Raw genomic sequence first — 24,761 nt, 5'->3', positions numbered from 1 at the left:
TTTAGATCTCTCTAAGCCCCCATCCCCAGGGTGCAGCCCTCAGGTTACACAATCCTGCAGGCAGGGGACCCATCTTTACCAGCATTTACCTCTGGGTGGAGAAAAAGAAAATACAAAAATGCATAAAAAACTTGTAAGAGACCAGCAAATGAGCAATCCTGCCTTGACATTTCTGGGTACCCAGGAAGGAAGGAAATGAGGTCTCGAATGTACAACAAACCTCCCTGGGCCTCAATTCACGAGCTTCAGGAAATCTAGGGGCTTCCTTCCAGCTCTGTGAGGCTGTGGTCTACATTGGTGTTCCACACAGCAAACAGCAGAACACGCATCACAATGGAGATGCAGGATTATTTCAGGTGGTATCGGGATGACTATTTTTTTTCTAAATACTTACAAGTGTGTTTTAGTAAGTACAGTATTAGAAAATATAGATAGCACATCAAACCTGTGATTTCCTGGCGACTATCACTTGGGATGAGTGTAAAATAGTCAACAGAAAAATACTAGGTAAATATGAGTACTGGCGAAATGAGAAAAAGGTCAGGACAATGGTGCAGAGTAAAGTCTGAAAAGGGATGCCTGCTTTCCTACTGTCTCCCTCAAGACATCCAGAAACATGTTGGAAAGGAGACGCGGGATAAAGGCTTGGTAAATGGGGAAGAGTATGCGTGAGGAAAGCTGATGGGCAGGGGGCTGAAGAATTGGTATATTCAATCCAAACCACCATGCACGCATGGGGATCTTTCCCAACAGCTTTCAAACAGCAGAATTTACAACTGCCAGTTTTCCTAGGCTTTAAAGCAACGTATTTTCTGTACAAAGCAGCAATGAGTAAACAGCAGAGCCCAGAATGCTAATGTTTTAACCCCTTAATCTCCAAAGTACCTTTCTCCCTCTTTCTTTTAAAGTTCCTGCTGAGAACACTGTTGTCAGCACCTCTAAGAGCCACAGTTTCTCCTTCTAGGCTCTTTAGGTACTCTGCAACGCCCAGGAGGGGCCAAATAGGAATACAAAGAACACGTGCTCAGCTGACTGCCCAGCACAGTGAGCTGGGAGGCGAGGGTCAAGGGCAGGTCTGCCCTCTCCTCTATCCCTCCCTCAAAGTAGAAAAGAAAAAAAACAGCTTCTGTTGAAATGTTAACTACAGAAGTGTTGGGGGGGGGGGGGCGGTGCGGAGGAGGGAATACTTACAGAGAGAAGAAAAAAGCTGCAATTAGATGCCTTATTGCTTTAAAGTTCAAATTCCAGGTCAGTGGTTGAATTTTTCTGTTGTGTACAAAAGTATTCAAACCAAAACAAAGCTATTATTAGGATTCTATCAAGATCTTCAGAAAGGAGAGACTGAAAAACAAATTTTTTACGTGTACGTGGAAGAGGATTACTGCAAGCCAACAAATAAATACATAAATGGAGGGGAGGGAGAGATGAACAGGTGCAGCACAGGATTTTTAGGGCCGTGAGGCTACTCTGTGTGATACTACAAGAGTGGATACATGTCCTTGGACATTTGCCAAAACCCATAGAATGTGCACAAGTGTAAACCGTGGGGTTTGGGTGCTAAGAAGGTACCGCTACAGGGTCATCAATTATAACAATGCATCACTGTGATACAGGAGGCTGACAGTCGGGGAGGCTACGCTTCTTGGGGACAGGGTGTATCTATGGGCACTTTCTGGATTTTCTGCTTAATTTTGCTGGGAACCTAAAACGGCTCTAGTAAATAAAGCTCAATAATTAAGAAAAATAAGTTTAAAAATTACACTGCTGGCAAATAATAGTAATTCTCCCCCCGCCCCTCAGAAAAAGCCAGCAAATAAAGTCTTTTCCTTTGGGCACCTACTTTATTCAGGCCCAACTCAGACTGGAGTCTAAAACTTGTCTGTCTCTGCATACGTGCACAGTACTTAAAATCAGTTAAAGTCATGCTAAGGAGAGCCTATCTGAATTCCAAGAAACTCGAGACCCAGCACACTGGCCGTACAGAATGCAACTCCTACAGTGCCTCCCTGGTCTGAGAAACATTTTCATACAGTGTTCCTATTTTGTGGAGCTTTCCTTTCAATAAAATGGGGCTTTATCTTGAACTTGATCCTCCGCTTTATCAATTACTCCATTCAAATACAAAGGATAAAGGATGTCCAAGTTCTCCTCCTAAAGGGGAAGTGAGTGAGGACTGCCCTTTAGGTGGAAAGCGGGAACCCTTAACTCACCAGGAATCCACACCCCCCCCCAGGGAGCACATTGCAGGAGGAGGGGGCTCTAAGGGCTGGGGGCAGGGGAGCGGAAGGGAGGCTACAGTTCCCCAGCAGTCTTCCCTAGGTCAGTCACTTCTGTCAGGGATTTTAGAAAAGCACATGGAAGTATTAACGAAACAACTGAAAGGCAGCCAGCCCCTCCACCCATCCTGCGGATCCTGGATCCTGCCACCCCGTCATTCGTCTTGCTCTCTGTGGACTCCTTCCCATCAGCATGTAAACATGTTTGGGTCTCTCCCATCTTAAAAACATGCAAAATCTGAAGTCCACCAGCAGATCTCCAGCCCTGACTCTCCCGCTCCCTCCCTCTCCTGGACAGTCAGACCTGAAAGCAGGGGCTGTTTCCCTCCCCTGGCCTCTCACCCGCCCTCCCATCACTCCAGCAGGGCTTCTGCTCACCATCCATAAAACTGCTCTGCAGAGACAGCCTCCCTGTAGAGAAGCCAGAGCCCCATCGTACTTGAAATCACAGCTATGCTAACAAAGTCACCGGCTCCCTTGGCTCCTGATACAGCCCTGTGGCTCTATGCCAGCAACCCATTCCTTCTCTGCTCTGCCGGTGAATATTTGACTGTCTTGAGGCTCTTGTCTCTTGTCCCACTAGATTTCTTTTTAAGCAAAACAACCCACCCCAATGGCTTCAATTATCATCTATAAACTGACGAACTTTGAAGTTTTGCCCCCCCAGCCTAGACTTTTGCCAGATCTGGTACCTACCCACTTATCCAACATTTCCATGAGCCTCTCAAACTCAACATCTCCAAAGCAGAACTCACCCTATTCCCCAGGGCTCCTTCTGCTGTGGGCCCTCTTCCGATATAGCACCACTGGTAGCCTGGTCCATTACCGGAACTCCTTCTGTCCCCCGGCCCTCCATCAGTCTCCATGCCCTGTGGATTCTACCTCTCAAATATCATCTACTGCTTCTCTCCACCCCCCACTACTACTATTTTAGCTCTTAGGCACCATCTCCTCTGTCCACCCTTGTTCTATTTCCTCTGCAATCCATGGTCCACATCTCGATTGAAGAGAACTTGTAAAAAAAAAAAAAAAAAAAAAAAGTTCGATCCTGTCCTCCTTTGCATAAAACCCTTCCATAATTGCCCAGGCCATAAGATGAGGTCTGAAACCTTTTAACACGGCCCAGACACATAAGGTCCTGCCAAGAACACTTCAGCTTTCTCTCTCACCCCTCCCCATCTCAAAGCCCTCTATGGTCAAAGCCCATAGATTTCCTTTCAGTCCTAGAATATTCTGGAATGTTCCATGCTCTTTCCTGCCTCAAGGCCTTTTGCGAAGCACTTCCCTCTCTACCATGTCTCTCCTTCCCTTCTCTGTTCTCTCTGCGCCCCCTTGAAATGAAAACAAAGAGTAAAGCCCAAAGAAGAACCAAAAGTAACAGACCAGTGGAAAAACAGTACTAAGAAAAGTTAAAACAGACAGGTAGGTTTGTATCTTTTTATTAACTGTACTTGATCCTCTAAGATCATTCTTTAAATTTGAAAGAAAATAAAACCCAAGGAGGTTGTACCTAAAACCGGAACAGATAAAAATTCCCAAATGATATAAAATAACCTTGAGAGGGCTGATTTTATATTCTGTAGCTGAGAACACTCAAAAAAAGCATCTGGAGCCCATGAGCAAATCTTATAAAAGTAAAATCGGGCTAACGACAATGATCGTTGGTATTTCCTAATACAGTATATGACACATTCTAATATTAATAGAATTAACACTAGGAAAGCAAAAAGAGAGTAAATAACCAAAAAACCCAAGGTAGCTGGCCAGACAGAGAAGCAAGTGAATACAACTCTTCTCCCTAAACCCGAACTGTAACACTGACTCCCTGAAGTTGGAGTTCCATTAAGAAATTCTCAGTTTGCTACTGTCATCTTTATAATGTGAGCAAATCCCACAGTAGATGACGTGATTCTGTGAAATCAACTATGTGCCTTCATAAAAGAGTTTCTCTTATCTGTTATGGGGTTGGAGGTTGAGTCAGGGAGAGGCAGAGGGGACAAGAGGGAGATGGGGAAAGGAAAAAAGGAGACAAAAGACAAACTGAGTAGGCCAGAAGTGCAGACGTGAAAGATGCTGGTCCAGACTGGAAGCACGGAAGAAGAGGCCAACGCCCAGGTTTGGTGACCTTGGCAAAGTCCATCTCAAAGCTGTCCCTCCCTCGTCCCCACAGAGCACAACGGTGCCAGCTAGACCCACACATCGGTGAGGCCAGCACTGTCTGGCTCATGACTTGGGTGTATGTGATTCCCGTAATGTGCTAAGAAGTCAATACAAGAGGGCAAATTAAATTTGGAACATAGCAAAATAAATAAATAAATTAATTAATTAATTTGGAACATAGCAAAAGAACGTGACTTAACCTTCAGGGGCACTGTCTTAGCTATCTGATCCTCAGAGCACAGTGGGAGGCACACAGTAGGTGTGCAACAAATGTTTAAAGAAAGGTGGTTTTTTAATGTGCTATTGGAGGAACTTTCTGTTTCTAACCTTCACAGCTAAAGAATTTGTCTTCATTTTTTCAAATGAAGGTGAAACATTTAAATCCTTTCTGCTCAAAGCTAAGAGAGCAAAGATTATCAATTAACCTTAAAATGTTAGCATAAAATATTTTTATTCATTTCTATGAATATTTTTGAGTATGTAGAACATGCCAACCACTGTACCAAGCATTGGGAATAAAGCAGGGAGCAAATGAGACAATGTTCCAGGAAAGGACCTTATTTAAAGAGTAAAACAAATAAAAAAATCATGAAAATATTAACTCTCACTCTTAAAAATATTCAGCCAATATTTTTTGAAGGGCTACTCTGCATACGGCAAATAAAAGATAAAATAACCCAAAACTAATTAGAAAATTTCAAACGCAGGTTGAAATACATTAAGTCAGATATAGGACTTTATACATCACATTAGGTTGGATATTGTAAAAAAGATATATCCACACATCCTTAAAATATAAATCCCCGGGGCGCCTGGGTGGCACAGTCGGTTAAGCGTCCGACTTCAGCCAGGTCACGATCTCGCGGTCCGTGAGTTCGAGCCCCGCGTCAGGCTCTGGGCTGATGGCTCGGAGCCTGGAGCCTGTTTCCGATTCTGTGTCTCCCTCTCTCTCTGCCCCTCCCCTGTTCATGCTCTGTCTCTCTCTGTCCCAAAAATAAATAAACGTTGAAAAAAAAAATTATTTAAAATATAAATCCCCAAAGCAGAAGTGGCGACAGGCACTATCCCTACACCAAGGTATGTCTAAACAGCCCAACCCGATGTTGAAATTCACATCAAGGAGAAATGAAGGCTCTAAAACAAAATTTCCCTCGATGCATTTAAACTGCAATCTAATTTGCAAACATCTGATTTGTAAAAATTTGATTTGCAGGTATTTTTGCAAGGGTGCAATCACAGGAAGGAGAGAGAAGGGATGCCAAGGGTCACCTGACCAGGGGTTCCTGTAATAGCTGTCTTATTAGGAAGGGCTTCTTGTAAATTGGTTTAGGTGAGTTAGCTGATTAACGGCCAGTGAGGTTAGGATACGGTTTAGTTTAACCAGCAGCTGGGCCAGCTCATCTCTCGTTCTCAGGTGCTAATCCCAGGATTCTTCAGCACCACAAGTATGGACTAAGGGTTTCACAGGCAAGTGCCCACTTGCGTTAATATTTTCTTTTGAAATATTAGTGATACCTTAGGTGCTTTCTTTTGCAGGATGGGGAGAAAAGCAGATTTTCCGACAGACCTATTCTGAGAGGCAGTCTGGGGGAGTGTGTAGCCCGGGGAAGAGAGACCTCAGTCCCTCAGCAGCTGATGCCGCACTGGGTGACATGGGAGAGCCATGTCCAGCGTCAGTATGAACCGAGTAAAGTCTGAAGCAATCATGTCATAAAGGTTACAGCAAGTGAGGAGAAGGGGCTTTGTCCACCAGGAAAGAGATTCTGAGCCTATAAATCAGGACTGGGGCACCTGGGTAGCTAGGTCAGTTGAACGTCTGACTTCAGCTCAGGTCATGTTTGTGGGTTTGAGCCCGCGTTCAGCTCTGCACTGACAGCTCAGAGCCTGGACCCTGCTTTGGATTCTGTATTTCCTTCTCTATCCGCCTCCCATGCTCACGCACTCTCTCTCTCTCTGTCTCAAAATAAGTAAAAAACATTTTTAAAAATAAATAAATCAGGACTAATGCCTGACTCGAGACCAGAGTGTGCCGTTCAATCTCCCTGGGCCTCCATTTCCCCATCCTACCTAACAGGCTGAGGTGGTCAGAGGCGTTATCCACTCTGAGTTCTTAGGAAATGGACCATGCTAACACCTGTGCTATAGGTGTCCTTCCCCTGACAGTTCACTAGGGAAACTTGAAGTCTGATGTGGCTCATCCAACAGTGAGCTTTTTTTTTTTTTTTAATTTTAACGTTTATTTATTTTTGAGACAGAGAGAGACAGAGCATGAACAGGGGAGGGGCAGAGAGAGAGGGAGACACAGAATCCGAAACAGGCTCCAGGCTCTGAGCGGTCAGCACAGAGCCCGACGCGGGGCTGGAACTCATGGGCCGTGAGATCATGACCTGAGCCGAAGTCGGATGCTTAACCGACCGAGCCACCCAGGCGCCCCAACAGTGAGCATCTTTATCTGGAAGTGTGGGCGCGGCCAGTCACAGCTCCATCTGCCCTGGGTTCACGCAAAGCCGCACCTGCAATTAGGTTCGCACAAGTGCCCAGTATGTGTGGCCTGCTTCTGTATGGGAGCAACCCAGCTGATGGGGGGCAGGGGACCCATCAGAGGGAGACAGTAGCTGCCCAGTCACTTCAGTTTATATTCATGATAGTTTCGTTAGTTTTGATGTCACTCCCACTTGAAGGTCAAGTCCATGAAAAATGAGACCAACCTTCTGTCTTGCTCTTTACTGGGTTGTCCGTGATCAGCACATACTAGGTGCTCCGTAAATATGTGCTGAATAAATGGACGAGTGAGACGCTTGGAATACAGTCCTGGGTTTGCCATTTACTGCCTGTCCTTCCTGGGGCAGGCCATGAATCTCTCTAGCTATACCACCGTCATGAGGATTAGATGGGATAATGTGCACTGAGTAACTGTGTATTTACAGTAACATGCTATTCATATACATTAGCTGTTCAAACATGGCGACAAATTCTTCAGGAATGAGAGGTCTGGCCTGATAGTAAGCAATGCTCTGAAGGCTAATTATCTAACACATACTTCATGATGTGGACACTATTTGCTGACTTCATTCCTAAACTAAATTCAGAGTAAAATGTGAATTATTTCATGATTTATGTCAGTTGAGCAAGGATTTTATTTGTCAAGCAGGAAAAGAGAGTTAAGAGAATGACATAATCTCTCTCAAATTAGCACTTTAACACAAAGAGTGCCACTGTTCTATGTAGTATGTTGCCAGAAAGTTTCATATTCTTTATTGCATCTGGAGGAGATATTTTCTGGTTGTCAAGCGGCCATGAGAACGTTTTTTAAGCTATTAAAAAAAAAAAAAAAACCCTGCAATTTATCATCTGGTCATATGTATTATTTTCAATGATAAAAGTTTAAAAGATCCTAGTTATATACTCTTTTTTAAAAAAACATTTAATGCAGCATTTAAAAATTTTATTTATTTACTTATTTTGAAAGAGAGAGAGAGCAGGAGCAGGGGAGGCAGAGAGTGGGAGAGAGTCCCAAGCAGGCTCCCTATTGTCAGCTCACAGTCCCATGTGGGTCTCGAACTCACATACTGTGAGATCATGACCTGAGCCGAAATCAAGAGTCAGATGCTCAACTGAATGAGCCACTCAGGCGCCGCCTAGTTATATATTCTAGAGAATTACGATACTCGTTTATCCAAACAAACTTAGAATATGCTTTACTGGTGTGAAAATTATAAATAAAAAGAGATCAGTTTCAGGGCATCTGGGTGGCTCAGTCAGTTGAGCGTCGGACCCTTGATTTCAGTTCAGGTTATGATCTCATAGTCGCGGGATTGAGCCCCAAGTCAGATTCCATGCTGGGCACGGAGCCTACTTAAGATTCTCTCTGTCTCTCTCTGTCTTTCTCTCTTTCTGTGCCCCTCTGCCCTGCTCATGCGCGCTCTCTCTCTAAAAATAAAATAAACCTCTCAAAGAGATCAGTTTCTGGGACTCCTGGCTGGCTCAGTTGGTTAAGCATCCAACTTCGGTTCAGGTCATGATCACAGAGTTTGTGGGCTCGAGCCCCACGTCAGGCTCTGTGCTGATAGCCCAGAGCCTGGAGCCTGCTTCAGATTCTGTGTCTCCCTCTCTCTCTGCACCTCCCCCACTACTGTTGTCTTTCTCTCTCTCTCTCTCTTTCAAAAATAAACATTTAAAACAACTTTAAAAAAAAAAAAGATCGGGGCGCCTGGGTGGCGCAGTCGGTTAAGCGTCCGACTTCAGCCCGGTCACGATCTCGCGGTCCGTGAGTTCGAGCCCCGCGTCGGGCTCTGGGCTGATGGCTCGGAGCCTGGAGCCTGTTTCCGATTCTGTGTCTCCCTCTCTCTCTGCCCCTCCCCCGTTCATGCTCTGTCTCTCTCTGTACCAAAACTAAATAAACATTAAAAAAAATCAAAATGAACAAAAAAAAAAAAAAAAAGATCAGTTTCTATAAATTCAATGCTTATAATTAGGAAAAATCAAATGGTGCAAATGGTGTATTTTTTAATGAGATGGATAACTGTATTCAATACAGAAGACATATTGCCAATACTTACAACTCATTTCAACTTTTCTGTTTAAAACCTACTTGAAAGTTAGTCCAAAATTAATCCTTTAGACATATTATACAAAGTATATTTAAATTATCTTCTTCATGATATAAATGAAAAGAGAATAAAAGCTTGAAAGTTTAATTTTATGTTTACATTTTAGTGAGTTACACACTGGCTCAAACAGGGATATCTAGAATTTAGTTATCTATCTCTCCCTGAACTTTATATAGTTTTTATGATTCATTTTTATGATTTTGATGATCATTATTTTATTCCCAGCACAGATGTGGGTTCTCCAACTGGGTTTTTTGCGTGTTTGCATCCTTTCACCTGTGTTTATAAATACTTTGTGATTTTTTTTTGGATCCTCTGTCTTAGCTTTAAAAGAGAATATTGAGGGGGCACCTAGCGGACTCAGTTGGTAGAGCATGTGACTCTTGACCCTCAGGTTGTAAGTTCAAGCCCCACAATGGGCATAGAGATTACTTAAAAAATGAAATCTTCAAAAAATTAAAAATTAATATCGAGGATCAGCTGTAAATTATTGCCATCCTTCTACTTTTCCAATAATCTCTAACCAACAGAATTTTTTTAAACAAAGTTATCAGTTATTGAGCACATACCATGGGCTTTTACTACTCACAACAGTATTACCCCTCTAACAGTTGAAAAACTAAGTAACTTTCCCAAGGCCATTCAGGATAGTTATTCTCCTAACTCTAACTTGGTCTATTCTTTGGTAAGTCTAATTGGAACTGATAGAGAATGTTAGTTCTGCCCCAAACTTCCTGTAAGACTGCAGGTTCCTTAGCCCTGCCCTTCCTTTCCCTTCCCTTTTTTTTTTCTTTTTCTGTGTCCCTTCCTTGTTTTCCTTTTGGCTCCTGGGTCACCTAAGTGTCCTTTATCCCTCATGTTATCTGTTGTCACCAACAAAAGGGCCACATGTCAGCGGGCTGTCACTTCCCTGCGATCTTCTTGCAGTAAGAAGTCAGGTGACCCCAGGCTGACAGAACCCGTCTCCCTCGCCTGTTCCAGCCGGGCAAGAACTGCCTGCCAAGAGCAGCAGCAAGGGAAAAGCCTCTGCAGGAACGCCTGTCATCCTGTGCCAAGAGGTAAACCCTTGCTCCATAAAGCGCCTTAGTATTATTAAACATTTTCTATTTGTCAGGCCCTTTATAGTCATTTTTATTGGTTCTTTTTACTAGTCATAACTCTGCATCAGAACTGGGCTCACTTTTTCTTTTAATTAAGTGCTCCGAGTGAAGTGGGAAAGACTGAAGGCCTTGGGGGGCAAGTCAACCTCCACAGAGAACAGTGAAGGAGGTCACAGAGCCCGCGCCCTGCCCCCAGTGAGTGTCAGACCTGATGAGCAGCCGCCGCCGGCCCTCCACCGCTGCACAAAGGGCTCCTCGGAAGACCCCCAAGTCAATCATCCAACTACAGCTTTCGGCCACTGTCATCTAGAGAGTGTGCTGACATTTGGAAGACGTAGCCATTCTATTTCACCCTAATCCAGAATGTTCCTTTTTATTTTCCTGCAACTCCAAAAGCACAAAATCACATTAAGATTCTTTTAGTTTTCAGGGGCGCCCGGGTGGCTCAGTCAGTTAAGCGTCCGACTTCAGCTCAGGTCATGATCTCACTGCTGGTGAGTTCGAGCCCCGCGTTGGGCTCTTTGCTGACAGCTCAGAGCCTGGAGCCTACTGGGGATTCTCTGTGTCACTCTCTCTCTGCCCTTCCCCTGCTCATACTCTCTCTCTGTCTCTCAAAAATAAACAAACATTAAAGAAATTAAGGCTAAAAAAGTACCATTGTAGAAGAGGCCTATACCTAGAGTTGGAAACAGAACTTTAACTTTGCTCCTCTGTTGGGAGGTGAACTTGAGAAACTGCCTAAGTTCTCTGAGGGTTTCTCTCATTTCCAGAATGGGCACAATGACCATTCCTATCCTCTCCTGTCAGCTTGCGTGTGTACACAGAGAATCACATAACCCACAACTGGGGTTTATTCTTCATGTTCCTTGTCTACCTCCTCCACAAGACTACGAGTGAGTCCTCCAAATACAAGGACTTTATCTGTGTCCCCACCATCTATCTAACCCTGTACCCACTTGACACTGTACCCACTCGAAGCCATATACAGCTTCCTTAGAACAAAGTGCCCTTTGCAAACAGTAAAGCACAATTCACGTGCACCTTAGTATAACGCTATTCACAGTGTGGTCCCACAGTCCCCGAGATGTGAAAGAAATAATGCCGGGCACCAAAGGAGCCAGGCTTCTAGTGACAGCAAAAGTTGTCATTAAAAGCAAACTGTGGCAAAGTATCAGTTCTGAATTTCTTTGGGTTACTGCTGGAATACTCAACCTTAAAATACATGCTTGAACAACTGGGTGAACATTTGGAGGGGCTGATGCGTGGCAAAACGTGGCACCTTTCCTTCGTGCTGGGACATCTAAAATTTAGCCATGTACTAAGGCTTTCACAAGAGGTCTCAATGTGATAGCAAAGAAAAGGCTTACATTTTGACAAGATTTTATTTTCTCCAAGTTTTCATATTCTCCTTATACATTTTTAAGATTTAAATGTTCACGCTTTCAGTTTGGTTAGGCCACCTTCAGTCCCACTTCTTAGACAGTAAGACACACAATTTACTCTCCAGGGTTTACTTGTGAAGAGTCATTAAGGCCAGACCCTCTTCCTCATCAACTAGTCCTCCTTTTGACTTTACCTAGGTATTGCCTTTCTAGTTCTCCAGTATCTTCTCTTAACTATTTCTAAGTTATTCCTTACCTCCAAATTCCCACCTTGCAAACAACAAGTGCTCAATAAATGCTTTTATAAATAAATTTGATTTTGAGAGTTTTACTGTATAGCATGCTCCCTCACCTTGACTTTTCTCTTCTTAGATCATTCATATCCCCACAGGTGGTTCCAAACCATATCACTTGAGATGACAGTTAAACAGAGGGAAAGGATCTATGATCTCATGATCCTCTTTGTAAGTGTAAAAAAAAAAAAAAGAAAAAAAGAAAAAAAGCAAGTGGAAAAAGCCTTGAACAGTTGGTAAGAATTTTGGAATCAGCAGACTATGAATTTAAAGCAGAGATTCTTGGGGCGCCTGGGTGGCGCAGTCGGTTAAGCGTCCGACTTCAGCCAGGTCACGATCTCGCGGTCCGTGAGTTCGAGCCCCGCGTCGGGCTCTGGGCTGATGGCTCGGAGCCTGGAGCCTGTTTCCGATTCTGTGTCTCCCTCTCTCTCTGCCCCTCCCCCGTTCATGCTCTGTCTCTCTCTGTCCCAAAAATAAATAAAATTTGAAAAAAAAAAAAAAATTTAAAGCAGAGATTCTGGGGGCGCCTGGGTGGCTCAGTTGGTTAAAGCTTAAAGAAAAGCAGAGGAGAGATCATTTGATCATTTCTCCTTCCCCTAATAAAATGATCCAGAAAACAGTGAAATCACCAGTTTTATGAAGATCCTACCACTAATTATAAAAAACTAACACGTGAATGAACACCGAGTAAGGAAAGGAAAATGAAGCTACCTTACTCAGTTCTGTCATAGTCTTATTACATTTTTATTTGGTTCTGTGTGTTTCTACAGCAATAGGATTTTAAACTGCTACCTCAATCCACTGAAAAATAAACATCCTACAAGTCTTTTTTTTTTTTTTTCTGGAGTAAAAAACAATGAGATGTTTGTTCACAATAGAAGAAACTATCTAAAATCTATTTAGTTTTGTCAGAGAGAATGTCATAAAACAGAAGCCAACATTTCATACGAGCTGGCTTAATAAAATTAATAGATTAATTGTATGTATTAATTAACAGAATTAATATAATTCTAAAAGCCCACAAACTTATCCCTGTAAGGACTATGGTGGCTGAATACTGTGAGTAATTGAAGGGCAAACTAAATTAGGGGTAATGAATCCCTGCATCATCATATCAATCATTTCTATTTTATAAGAGCACTTTGTCAAACTTAAAACAAATCACAAGAGGTCATTAATTGGTCAGCAACACCGCATCAAACCACCAATTACTCTGATTTTGCAGTCTGCTCAAAACATGTATTTGTACACCTCAACTTTAAGTGGAATGTCTATTGATTTATAGAATCTCCAAGACCGAAGTCAAGTTTTAGAAAATTATAGTCCAATTATGCATTAAGGAAATGCAAATGCCATAACATAGGAACTAGCCAAATTATAGGCCCTGTTTCTGGAACGCTGAAAGTCATTGCTATAATGACCCTCCTAACACCGTTAAGAACTCCAGTGTGATGATCACTCCCAGAATCCCAAACCGTTTTGATAAAATTTCATCTCTTGTAAAAAAGCCCCAGTGAGCACCCCTAGGCCAACTTTTGCAAACCTGATGGAGTCTGGGCATCAATTATGCCCCGCAGAGTGCTCTCTGCTCCCCTCTTTAGCGCTTGAAAATTTCCAAGTCTTTTGTAAAGAGAAATGGGAGCAGCCTGCGGAATATACCGACAAGGTGTAGAGATCGATCCCGCCTGGAGCCACAGCAAATGCAAATCTTAAAGGAAAGCAGAGGAGAGAAAAACAGGCTTCAGGGGTAAAGCATCCACATGGATGTGATGGGTTTTTTGTTTTTAAGTTTTATTTATTTAAGTAATCTCTACACTCCACGTGGGGCTTGAACTCACAACCTCAAGTTCAAGAGTCGCACAGGCTCCTCTGACTGAGCCAGTCAGGCATGCAAGAGGCCACCTGGAGACTTCCTATCTACTAGGAGACCAGAGGAACTGCTACTGGCCGGAGTCCAGGCACGCCCCTGAAGAAGAAACAGCAGAGACCCCACACACAGCACCCCGACCAGCTATTTACAAGAGAAAACTGAAGCCTGAGACTTTAACATCCAGATCAGCAGTTCTTCAAATGTAAGAGATTCTGTGCTAAGGTAATAAAAGGATAGTAAATGTTCCTTGAGTGCTCCGGCTTTAGGCACTTTTCGTACAGTAATTCACCTAATACTGGTGACCCTGCAAGGTAGGTGTGACCACCATCCCCACTGACCAAGGAGGAAACTGGAACATAGGGAGACTGGGAGCGGAGTGGACATCTGGTCCGGGGGATCTGGCACTGGCATCTGTTCTTACCTGCTAAGTGACAGGGCTTCTCAAAAGAGGCTGTTACAGTCCCAGAATCTACCAATGGTCGGGGGACCCCATACAGCAAAGCAGAAGCATGAACTCACTGGAAATAGTATTTTGTGCTCTCTGCCTTTTATTTATTTCTGTTTGACTGTAACAAGTTCTCTCTTCGTAAATTGGCCTGGGAAAGCACCTAAGGTAGTGATAAGAATCCAATGTTACATCACCTTCCCTCCATTGGCTGGATTTTTCTATTTGAACAGTTGGTAAGAATTTTGGAAATCAATAGACTGGATGTAAACAGAGACTCTGGGGATGCCTGGGTGGCTCAGTTGGGTAAGAGCCCAACTCTTGGTTTTGGCTCAGGTCATGATCTCATGGTTTGTGAGTTCAAGCCCTGCATCAGGCTCTGCGCTGACAACTCGGAGCCTGCTTGGGATTCTCTCTCTCTCTCTCTCTGCCCCTCCCCTGCTCACACACTCTCTCTCAAAATAAATAAACTTAAAAAAAAATGTTTTAAAAGCAGAGACTCTTGAATCAAACAGGCCTGGATCCAAATCCAGGCATACTACCTATCAGTTGTTAAACCTTAACCAAGTTAGCCAACAAAGGTTAGTTAGACCTTAGTCTCCTCCTTCATAAAATGGAAATAACTCCCTGGGTTGGTCTACTGCCAGTCGGAAGAGCACTGTAAGGCCCTTGGTGCATGTTAGTCATTATTAATTACACTCCACTTCATAACTACAAAATCAGTCAGAGGATGTGGCCTCCTTGGTCTCCGCAGACTGCAGCCCAACAGAATGAGACCTCCATGGCCAGAGCCCGCCCCTCATTCACTCCTGCCTGGATCAGATCCAATCGCTGACCTAGAACATCTAGGAGGCTGGGAACAGCTAGAAGGCTGGGAACACTTCTCACTTCTAAGTTATAGTCCTTCACACTACATGGGAAAAAACATAGCAAGTTCAAGTATCATAACTAATCCACAAGCTCAAGAAACGTGCCTTAAACACTTTTTTCTTTGACTACAATAGCAAAATGGACAATTTTCTCATGGATCAAGTTTATATACAGATTATGTGTATATTTATATCTGTATAAATGTATTTATCCATGACCATGCTGTCTATATGGGGGGATGTATTACAAATACCAAATGAATATACATATATATCTATAGTATATCTACTAGCTTGGTCCCTGACACGTGGTGGAAAGCACCCAAAAGAGATGGGTGCTATAAATAATAGTTCCCTTTTCCTTGGATTGAGAGGAAAGATTGGTGCCGAATGGTGAGGCACCTGACTGAGCTGGAGACACAGAGTAAAACTAGAAAATAATGATTAAAAGCTTCCAAACTAATCCTGACATTCCAATTTGTGACATTACTCACAAAGGAAGCGCCATTTATCTCTGCCATCCTTGAGCATTCCTTTCTGAATTCCTCTCCTCTTTTCCTAGAAGCCTACAACCTAACGCTCTCTTAAATCTGTCAGCCCTTTCAGGTAGCAGGTACCTCCTTCCTCCCAGACGGGATCAAAACGCCCATCTTCCAGGGTTCACTGCCAGGAGATCAGGGGAAAGCAGGAATTCAAGGTGTGAATGAGGCTGGATCCTCCCAGGAAAGGTTTGCAAGATAAAGGGGATTTTCAAATGTCTACCTTGGGGCAGGCAGGGGCAGAAGGGTGGGAGGCACAGAACCCAGCTGGTGATGTGGGAATCCTCTCCTTCAAGGTCTCCCCAAGTCCCTCAGCTTTCCAGGGTTATACACATGGACTCAAACAACTTGGGAGCCCTCTGCCATCCTCACACCGCTCCCCCCGTATGAGGAGTATGCTTTAGGACTTCCCTGCCACCCCCCCCCCGGCCCCCCGCCCCATATGAAACACAACCAAACTCACTGCCTGGACAGCCAGTAGGAGCCCAATTGTTTGTAGTCACTAAACAGGAATCACAGATCTCGGAATACAGTGGGTTTCCAGAAGAAAGAAGTTCCCACTGGGGTTCCCAAAGCAGAGCAAACTGCTGTGACAAAAACTCCCGATGAAAGTTCAGGTGCTCTGGACTGTTTACAGTCCTGTAAGAGATCTCCCACTTTGTTGTTCTTGAAAATTCGGTTATCCCAGGCTTGGACCGAGTTTAGGATAGGATATAAGTAAAAAACAAATAAATAAAATTAAATTAAATTAAACTAAATTAAATTAAATTAAAAAAAATGGCTCCGTCAGGTTGTTAAACTCTAAGCTGAAAGGAAGTCTGACTGTAAAGGAAGTTGACCAGAAGGACGGGAGAATTGCTGAAAACCTAAAACATGTCTAATTAGGTTTGGTCTTCTGTAGTATAGTGGATACACTGTGGTCTGCTGTCTAGTTTAAAGCCATGGGTGTTAGGAAATACAGCCCTTGCTGTGATGAGGGATCTCAACTGGCTTAAACACTCTGTTTCTAGATTATGCTCATTCCCTGTTCTAAAAACTCAACACCATTCACAGCCCATCCTCTCTTGAGGAATAGCAGGCAAAGAGAAAATTTTACAAATCTGAAAACCTAAAGTTTAGAGTCTAAAATTTTACAGAACCTAAAATTTAAAAGTTCATCTGCTTCCACTGTGGTGTCCGTGTATCAAGCAATCACTCCAGTTTGAAGCCCACTAGCTTGCCCACCTGCCACGGAGGACTGAGGGCAAAGGCCAAATCCTGCTCCTGGAGGTAGCACTTAGCAGGTAAAAGGAGGTTCTTGAACTGAATTCAGGGTCTTTGGAACACCACTAGTGGTGACTAAAAAAGTTTGCGCATGCAATGTTTCAAATCTGAAAGCTACGTTTTCTCTCAGTTTAGTTTATCAAGGTCAGTTGATACGCCCTTCTGGACCAACTAATTTCCTCCACCTTCACCCTATCTAAATTCTCCAGAGAAGTCTTTAGAAAGGCATCCTGATTAACTAGTATAATACAGTGAAGGATCAATCAAGAGAGGTAAAAATAGGCTCAACAAATAAAGTTCTAGCATGTGACAAACCCACAGATTGCCAGCCTATAGGTTTGTTCCCAAGATTTGCAACACAGGGAACCACGTCTCAATTCCTGCATCAATTCTGCTTTTGAAATGGCAGCTAAGACGCCACAAGGTAACCTGAAACTTAACTTTCTATTAAATAATTGGAGTTTTGACTGGCCTGGGCCAAGGCAGAGCCAGCTTTAAACAGTCTCACATACAACAAGCAGTCCTATTAGAAAAAGGGACTCTTACCTGCAGTGACAAGAGGGTGGCCTGTTAGGTAACATTTGTTTGGGGAGCCAGACTCTAAAATCGAGATGATTCAAGGATTTAAATTTTTTTTGTTGTTGTTTTTTTTAATTTTTTTTTTAATGTTTATTTATTTTTGACAGAGACAGAGACAGAATGCGAGGGGGTTAGGGGCAGAGAGAGAGGGAGACACAGAAGCAGAAGCAGGCTCCAGGCTCTGAGCTGTCAGCACAGAGCCCAACGCGGGGCTCGAACTCACGAGCTGTGAGATCATGACCTGAGCCAAAGTCGGACGCTCAACTGACTGAGCCACCCAGGCGCCCCAAAGGATTTAAGTTTTAAATGAATGGGAACCACTTTCTCATTTGGCAGCAAATACTTCTCTTCCTGTTTCCTGGGTCAGATTTAATAGATAGTGAGCTGACATACATGTGGGTTTACAGCAATTTAGAACACTTGATTTGCATAATGATTGCAATAATAACACGCAAGAGTTAAGAATACAGATTTCTTTCCCAAAATGACTGCTGCAAACCATTAAGTATATCACCTTTTAACTTTCCTTATTTTGATCTGGTTTTAATACTTCATGAGGCCAAAATCTTGCCAATGCAACTACTTGCCAAGCGGAAAATGGATTAATTTATAAAGATTCCTGGTACCAAAGCCAAAATAGTAGGTGCTCAATAACTGCTTCCTGAATGAATGAAAAAAGTTACACACTTAATGTTACTGACATTTACTTTTTCCACCAATCTGAACGGGAGAGCAACTACTCCTACAGTAGAAAAAAGGAAGGCAGCCACAGCTAACATTAAAAATCAGGGAAATATCCTGATTTAAACAAGGCAGTTAATCCTAATAGCTCCAGATAACCATTACAAAAAAGACTTGTTACAGTTGCTCTGGCTGTTAAACCCACGACTCCCTTCACGTTTATTGAAGTTTGATGGATTCTCTCTTTAAGAGAGTAGCCCTCCTAAATTAAAAATAAGACTGGCGATTTTTTCAATAATGCATAAAATGCTTGTGTTTGTTTGTTTTTTCTATTAAGCAGACAGATTGAATATCCCTTCTCCCTTCCCACACTAAGCACCTGAACCACACTAAGCACCTGAAAGCTGGTTTCCCAGTGCTAACAACATCTGACTTCTCAAAGGCAAGGTCAGGAACAACTGTATGTGCCCCACAGACAGGCTGCTCTCCTTTTCAGCTGGGACGCTATAAGGTGTGACTGGCTCCTAGTGAAGTCAATGAAACAGACACGGGGGATGTGCACCACCAGCTCCAGACTCTTTCCACTACTCGATTTCCTACTTGCAGAATTCCTGAAAAGTATTTCTAGAAGTAATATGGGTTAAAGTCAAACACACGCAACTGAAGACACCTTTGTCACAAGCTCACAAAGGTGCCTGAGTATGTATTTTAGGGAGCTAATGCTCACATCTTTGGTACTGGAGAGAGGCACAGTCTATAAAAGCTTTAGCAACAAAACTATGACATTTAGAATCTAAACCTTACTATGTTGTGTGCAAATAAAAAAGACTAAAGTTACAAATCTCTATCATCCATCTAAGCAGAAGAACTGTTCTCTGAGGCAGGAAGAATGCTGTATTTTCATGTAAAGAGAACAGCTATGAAAATGTAGGAGGGGCTGTGCTAAACTAAGCCTTTTAAAATGTACCATGTGATCTCCATGAGCGCTAAGAAGCCGCACCAGTAAGTGGATCATCTTAGATCACAACAGCTATGCAGGAGGAGGGGAGATGGAAACTACCCTTTGCTTTTACCACAGCCATTCCAGGGAATTAGAGTGAACTTCTTAAAGCAACCATCACAACCGCTACCATAACCCCTCCCCACCCGACAAAACCAACAAAAATCAGGAACTTCACGTGAGTAAAAATCACAAATTCCATGATTGTTAATCCTTGGATGCATTCATTTTTCAATGACCCACTTATGAACACTCTCAAGAAGTAAAAAGAGTAAATGCATTTAAAGTTCTAGGCTCTTCGTTTGTTGAGAAACTTGCAACGTTAGAAGAGAATCAAAGCATCGGGGTGTGAGTATTCTCAAGAAGTCTAGAATAAGAGGGTCAACGGTGGAGTTCTGTGCAATACCACTTGAGGAGTCTGGCCAATATTAAGGTTAGATAGCCTGTGTTCATAATTAAGTAATAGTGACTGAAGCTGAAGGCATACATTTCCTGAAGATTAATGACCTAACAGCATTTCCTGAAGATTAATGACCAGCCAAGAGGAGGTGACTGCCTAAAGCAGTGCCTTGGGCCACTAATCCCAGCCGGTCATTAATCCCCAGGAAATGCCCTGGACCTCAAGGTTACAGTGATTTTAATAAATACAAGAGGAAAAAGTTTAATATCAGCTTTCTACAGAAACTCAACATTTGTATCATTCTTAGAATGCTCAGACCGCATAAGGTGACTTCTATAGGAATCACTAGAGTTCCCTTAAACTTCTTAATCCTGGTTAAAGACTTACTTTAACATAAGTGAAAAGCAGGCGTGTTAATACGTGAACAACTTTTTGTAGTGTTTTAACTACAAGGAACTCAGCTATAATAACGTTTTGCATAGTAACAATCAGCCAACATATAGACACTCAAATCTATTTTTAATTGTAATCTATATTTACGTGACAGTAACTCAAGAAAAATAAATGAATCAGTATTCAGGTTTATAGAACTGATTTATCTCACTCAGTTAAAACAAGACTGTGACAGAGCAACTGCATTCCTTAGACCAAAACAAAACCGACCGGAACAACTCCCTCCTCCCATCTTTTGAATCTTAACTCGATTCTATAGGACACTGATGTCAAGAAACTAGCAGACTGACGCCAGGAGGCAAACTGTTTCATTATTATTCCAAGCAGATATATACTTTAATGTTAAACTTTCTCAGGCTTTTCACTCCTCAATTAATCAGGTGCCACTCTAAACCAGGACATTTTAAGGGTCTTACTTTATCAGAAGAATGTGAACATTTATTTTTGCTCTCAAAGAAAAAGCAAACCCAAATTCTCCAAAGAAGAATTCTCCTCTCCGCCCTTACAACTCCATAAAACCACCCCCTGGTCTGTCGGAAATGTACCACGCACATAGAAGTACAGAAAGACACGTAGCCGGCAGGTCTTGTGTATTTTAGAGAACTTTGCTGTTTATATTAAATTCATTCGCAGCCCCTTTCTCTGTTGGCCTTGATGATTAGCTGGTAAACCTCTGAAAGGGTCAGATTGTCCAGAACTGGAATTTCCACTTTGGAAAAAGCACAGAGGTACCTGACATCTGTTTCTTGAAGGGCCTGCACTACACCTCCAGACTTACAGTCGAAATTCCTACTTCTGCATGATGGCAGGGAGGTCAGAGTTGTAAAACCTCCAGTGGCTACTCCTGCCTGCAGAATAGAGCACAGTCCCCAAAGACCTCTCGTTTCTGACTCCCAGAGAAGAGTATTCCAAAGATGAGTACAATTTTAGTAATATGAATATATTCCTCTAGGAAAAATAATAATAAGCATCCGTTCAAGTCCTCAATCTCAACCTAGAATTTGGTACTGCTGAGAATTAACTAATATTAATATTGAAACAGTTCCCTAATCCTTGATGAGGACTCTGAAGTCCAGAGAGGTAAACTGATTTGCCCAAAGGGCTCAGCTTCTGGGCTACAACTTCTTAACTTTGGATGTCCTTGACACACTACTGCGCAGTTTGTCTTAATTAAATACCTATATTCTTAAGTGTTACCTGCCCCCTAGATAGTGAGCCCCATGGGGCTAGGGAGAGGCAGTGAAGTTTGTTGCCTAGGTGCTACCCACTACCGGGCAGGGAGCCTGGCTGGTAGTGCTGATCCCCCTTCCTTCTATTAACAAGTGACTTTATTTTATGGAAAGCGCACCCCAAACATCACTTTACATTCAGCTACCTATTACAGTATAAACTGGCACTGGTTACCAATCTCTCCACTCCCCGCCCACTTACAGGAAGTGGGCTTGGCACGTTTTCTTTTTTCTTTTTTATAACCGTTTTTGTTTTAATCTTTGTAAGCTATGGCGAATATGCAAGAGTATTTTAATGGTTACTTTACTCAAATATATTTTAAGTAATTATTTCCTTTATATGCGCGGTATTCCTGCACCGTGCCTTATTAAACTCATGCATTCAATGGAGAGTCAGGCTGCCTCCAACCCTTTTGTTCTGAGAACTTTGAAGTTTTAGCCTTACAGCTCAGCACTGAATGTTAGGGACCTTGGCTTTCAACATCTTTTAAGGTTAGGCATAAACTTTCCTGAAAAGCACAAGAGTTAAGCTCCTAAGGGTGAAATCAACCAAATCAAATCTGATTCAGTATATTTAGTACTTTTTAAAACTCCTCCCCGCCCGGACCCAGACCTGCGTTAGCAGGAGTTAGTCTAGAAATGGTACCAAAGAAACATTTCATGCATAGAGTTTGGTTTGGTTACCTGGGTGGGGGAAACAATAGCAGGTGAAACTACTGTGGGAGAATTGGTGCTTCTGTGCCCATTGGCTTCTGGAAGAAGAGGCAGGGGGTCGTGTTTCACGGAAACCACCACCACCGCATCCACAGGCTCCGAGGGGCGGATACAAAGTCTTTTGGGGGAAGAGGGGCCGCAGATATCCCCAGACCCGAACACCGACTCGTACAGAGCGCGCTTGGGCGCAGCCTCAGATTTCACGTCGGGCCCGACCTGGCTGTCTTTGGGGAGGATATAGGTGTTCCCCAGCGAGGGCGGCTGGGGGCGGTGGTGGTGGGAGGGATGGGTGGGGGGGTGGTGGGAGTGGTGGCGAGCCGCCCCGTTTAGAGCCTCCGCGTAGCAGCCCTGCGGGGCGGGCGAGCCCAGTTTGGTGCCGATGCCCGCGATGCTGTTGAGCGTGGCGATGGAGACGGCGCCGATGCAGTGGTTGGTGTAGGTCTTGGAGAGCTTGGCCGCCTTCGAGAGCATCTGCATCCTGGTGCCCAGCAAGTTCTTGCCGATGGCTTTGTTCTCGTACCAGGTCACATCGCCCTCGCTGCAGTGGTCCCGCGGCCGCTGGAAGAACGCCTTGCAGAGGGGGTTGCGCTTCGACAGGTACTTGACGAAGCTGGCGTAGGGGCAGAACTCGGTGCCCGTCTCGTACATGCGGGGCAAGTTCTCCTCGTCGCTGCTCTCGGCACGCTTCTTGCTCCACGACGACGAGCGCGACTTATGGTAAGGCCCGAGGGACTTAAAGTAGACGAACTTGCGGCCGTCCTCATCCATAGCCAGCCCAAAGGAGTCCTCCTCCAGCTCGCGCTGGTTCTCGCGGCCGCGCGTGCAGAAGTACATGCAAGTCTCGAACCAGACCTTGTTGAGCAGCCCGAAGGGCGTGTTGGTGCTGAAGACGCTGGAGGTGTAGAGCTTGCGCAGGTCGGCACGCGTGATGGCTTGCTTCTGCACCACGGGCCCGGCGCCCTGCTCCTCGAGCTTGCGGATGACCGCAGCCAGCGTCAGGTTGGCGCTGCGCAGCTCGGGGTCCTTGGTGAGGTCGAGCGTGCGGCAGTACGGGGGCTCGTTGAGGTAGCGGTTGAGGGAGCTGCGGATGCTGATGAGCGACGACTTGCTGTAGAGCTGGCCGCTCTTGGAGCGGGCCTCGGCGTAGAAGGAGCGCAGCACGCGGCACAGCGCCCCCTTGTCCATGGTCTCGAAGTCCGGGCTCTGCGCCTTCTCGCTCAGGTACTCCCGGAAGATGCGCACGGCGTAGCGGGTGGCCAGCCGGGTGTTCTCGCTCAGCCGGGCCCGCTCGGGGCGCTGCAGCACGTCGGGGTCCAGCTCGGCGCTGTCCCCGGGCGGCCCGCCGCGGGCCCGGGGCGCCAGCAGTCGCGGCGGCGCCTCGGGCTCCAGCGCGGCGCTCTGGTCCATATTGATCATATGGACCGGCTCGGGCTCTAACTCCTCCCCGGCCGAGTCCTCGGGCTCCAGGGGCTCGTCCCAGTCCAGCCCCATCTCTTCCTCCTCCTCTTCCTCCTCCTCGTCCTCCTCCAGCCCCCCACCTCCGTCCTCCTCCTCCTCGTCCCCCGTTATCTGCACCTCTTGGATCTCGTCGTCCTCCTCCTCTTCCTCCTCCTCCTCGCCCGCGCTGCAGTAGTGCGGGCGGCCGTGGCGGCGGCCGCGGCCCCCAGCACCGCGCTCGCCCTCGCCCCGCTCCCCATTGTTCTCGGCGGCGGCGGCGGCGGCGCTGGCGCTGCCGCCCGCGCTGGTGTTACAGTCCCCGCTGCCAGGCATTCTCGCCATATTGCCGTCTCTCTGCCAGTCCTCGGGCAGGGCGCATGCGCTATATTGGACCGCAGCGCTGAGAGCTTTTGTGTTTAATGACCTTCAGCTACCGGGAGGCAAAGCCGGGCTCTTAAAGGAGCCGCGCTCCAATTGTCAGTTCGGAGCGCTACTCCGGAGGGGCAGCGGCGCGCAGGGGATGGAGGGGAGGGGAGGCGGGGGTAAGTTAGGCAGGGAGAGGGTAAGGACGGAGGCTGGCTGGACCCTCTTCCTCCCCCACCCCTCTCCCCACTCCTAAGAAAACTTTAACGGGGGGGGGGTGAAGAAAGGGGAGGGAGAGCTGTCGGTGGGGGTGAAACACTCCCAACTTACCCTCTGGCGGAGTGGCGCGCGGGCCCGGGCGGGAGAGAGGGAGGGCCGGCGGGAGGGCGGGGCGGTCTCGCTTCTCTAAGTAATGCCCGAGGAGCAGTGCCCCTTCCACTGCCCCCTCATTGCCCCCCGGAGCCGGGGGTTCGGGGAGGCGGCAGAGCCGGGCTGGCCGCGGGTGCTGCTCGGAGAAGCCGGGTCTGGGGCCGCCCGGAGCGGAGCAGGCAGGTTAATGAGCAGGGTGGAGGAGGCACGGCGAGGCCCCGCACCCTCTCTGCGCCCGCGGCCAGGGCGCAGCGGGCGAGGCTTGGGAGCGGGATGGGGCTGGCGGCGGCGGCTCCCCCACCTACTTGCTGGCGGCGAGGCGCGGGGGCCTGGGGCCAGCCGCACGGCTCCCAGCTCCCTTTCCGACTCTTGCAAAGGAGCGAAACACGCCCCACGTCAGCCTCATCCCTTTCGACTTTTCCAACAGCCTCTTTTAAGCTGTCATTAAAGACCCGGGGCGCTCCCCGTAGGTCTAGGGCAAGTCTGCGCCGGTCCCGCCAGCCTGGGGAAGGAGCAAGAAAGAAAGACTGGGAGGGGCGGGTGGGAGGGGAGACTCGGGGAGAGGCGCTCCGGACCCCAGGGACCCCTCCCCGCACGCTTAGGCCGCCGCCCTCCGGGCCTCGGAGCACATTGACACAACTCCCTCTGGCGAGGCGCTCCACCTGGTTGGAGCTAGAGCAATGCCGATCCCTAAGGCCCGTCGGCGGGCGGGCGGAAAAAGTGAACTTG

The 24,761-nt window shown here is 45.7% G+C and overlaps 1 protein-coding gene across 2 annotated transcripts in view; it reads right to left on the bottom strand.

Annotated features, from left to right (window-relative positions):
* The window catches only part of KCTD1 (potassium channel tetramerization domain containing 1), a 92,960-nt gene extending 68,844 nt beyond the window's left edge, over positions 1 to 24,116 (bottom strand). Inside the window, exon 1 of one of the 2 annotated variants that reach the window (XM_030336582.1) lies at positions 23,994 to 24,116. Coding sequence is in view for 1 of the 2 variants with exons in the window: in XM_030336581.1 (XP_030192441.1) it covers positions 21,834 to 23,642 (1,809 nt within the window). In the remaining variant the exon portion in view is untranslated. Of the gene's footprint in view, positions 1 to 21,833; positions 23,923 to 23,993 lie in introns of those variants that run through there. The other variant, XM_030336581.1, reaches the window with a different exon arrangement.
* Between the last annotated feature and the right edge of the window lie 645 nt (positions 24,117 to 24,761).

The sequence above is a fragment of the Lynx canadensis genome, chromosome D3, assembly GCF_007474595.2.
Source record: "Lynx canadensis isolate LIC74 chromosome D3, mLynCan4.pri.v2, whole genome shotgun sequence".
Lineage (NCBI taxonomy): Eukaryota > Metazoa > Chordata > Mammalia > Carnivora > Felidae > Lynx > Lynx canadensis.
Note: the sequence above shows the minus strand (reverse complement) of the source record. Positions and strands in the feature narration are given on the sequence as shown.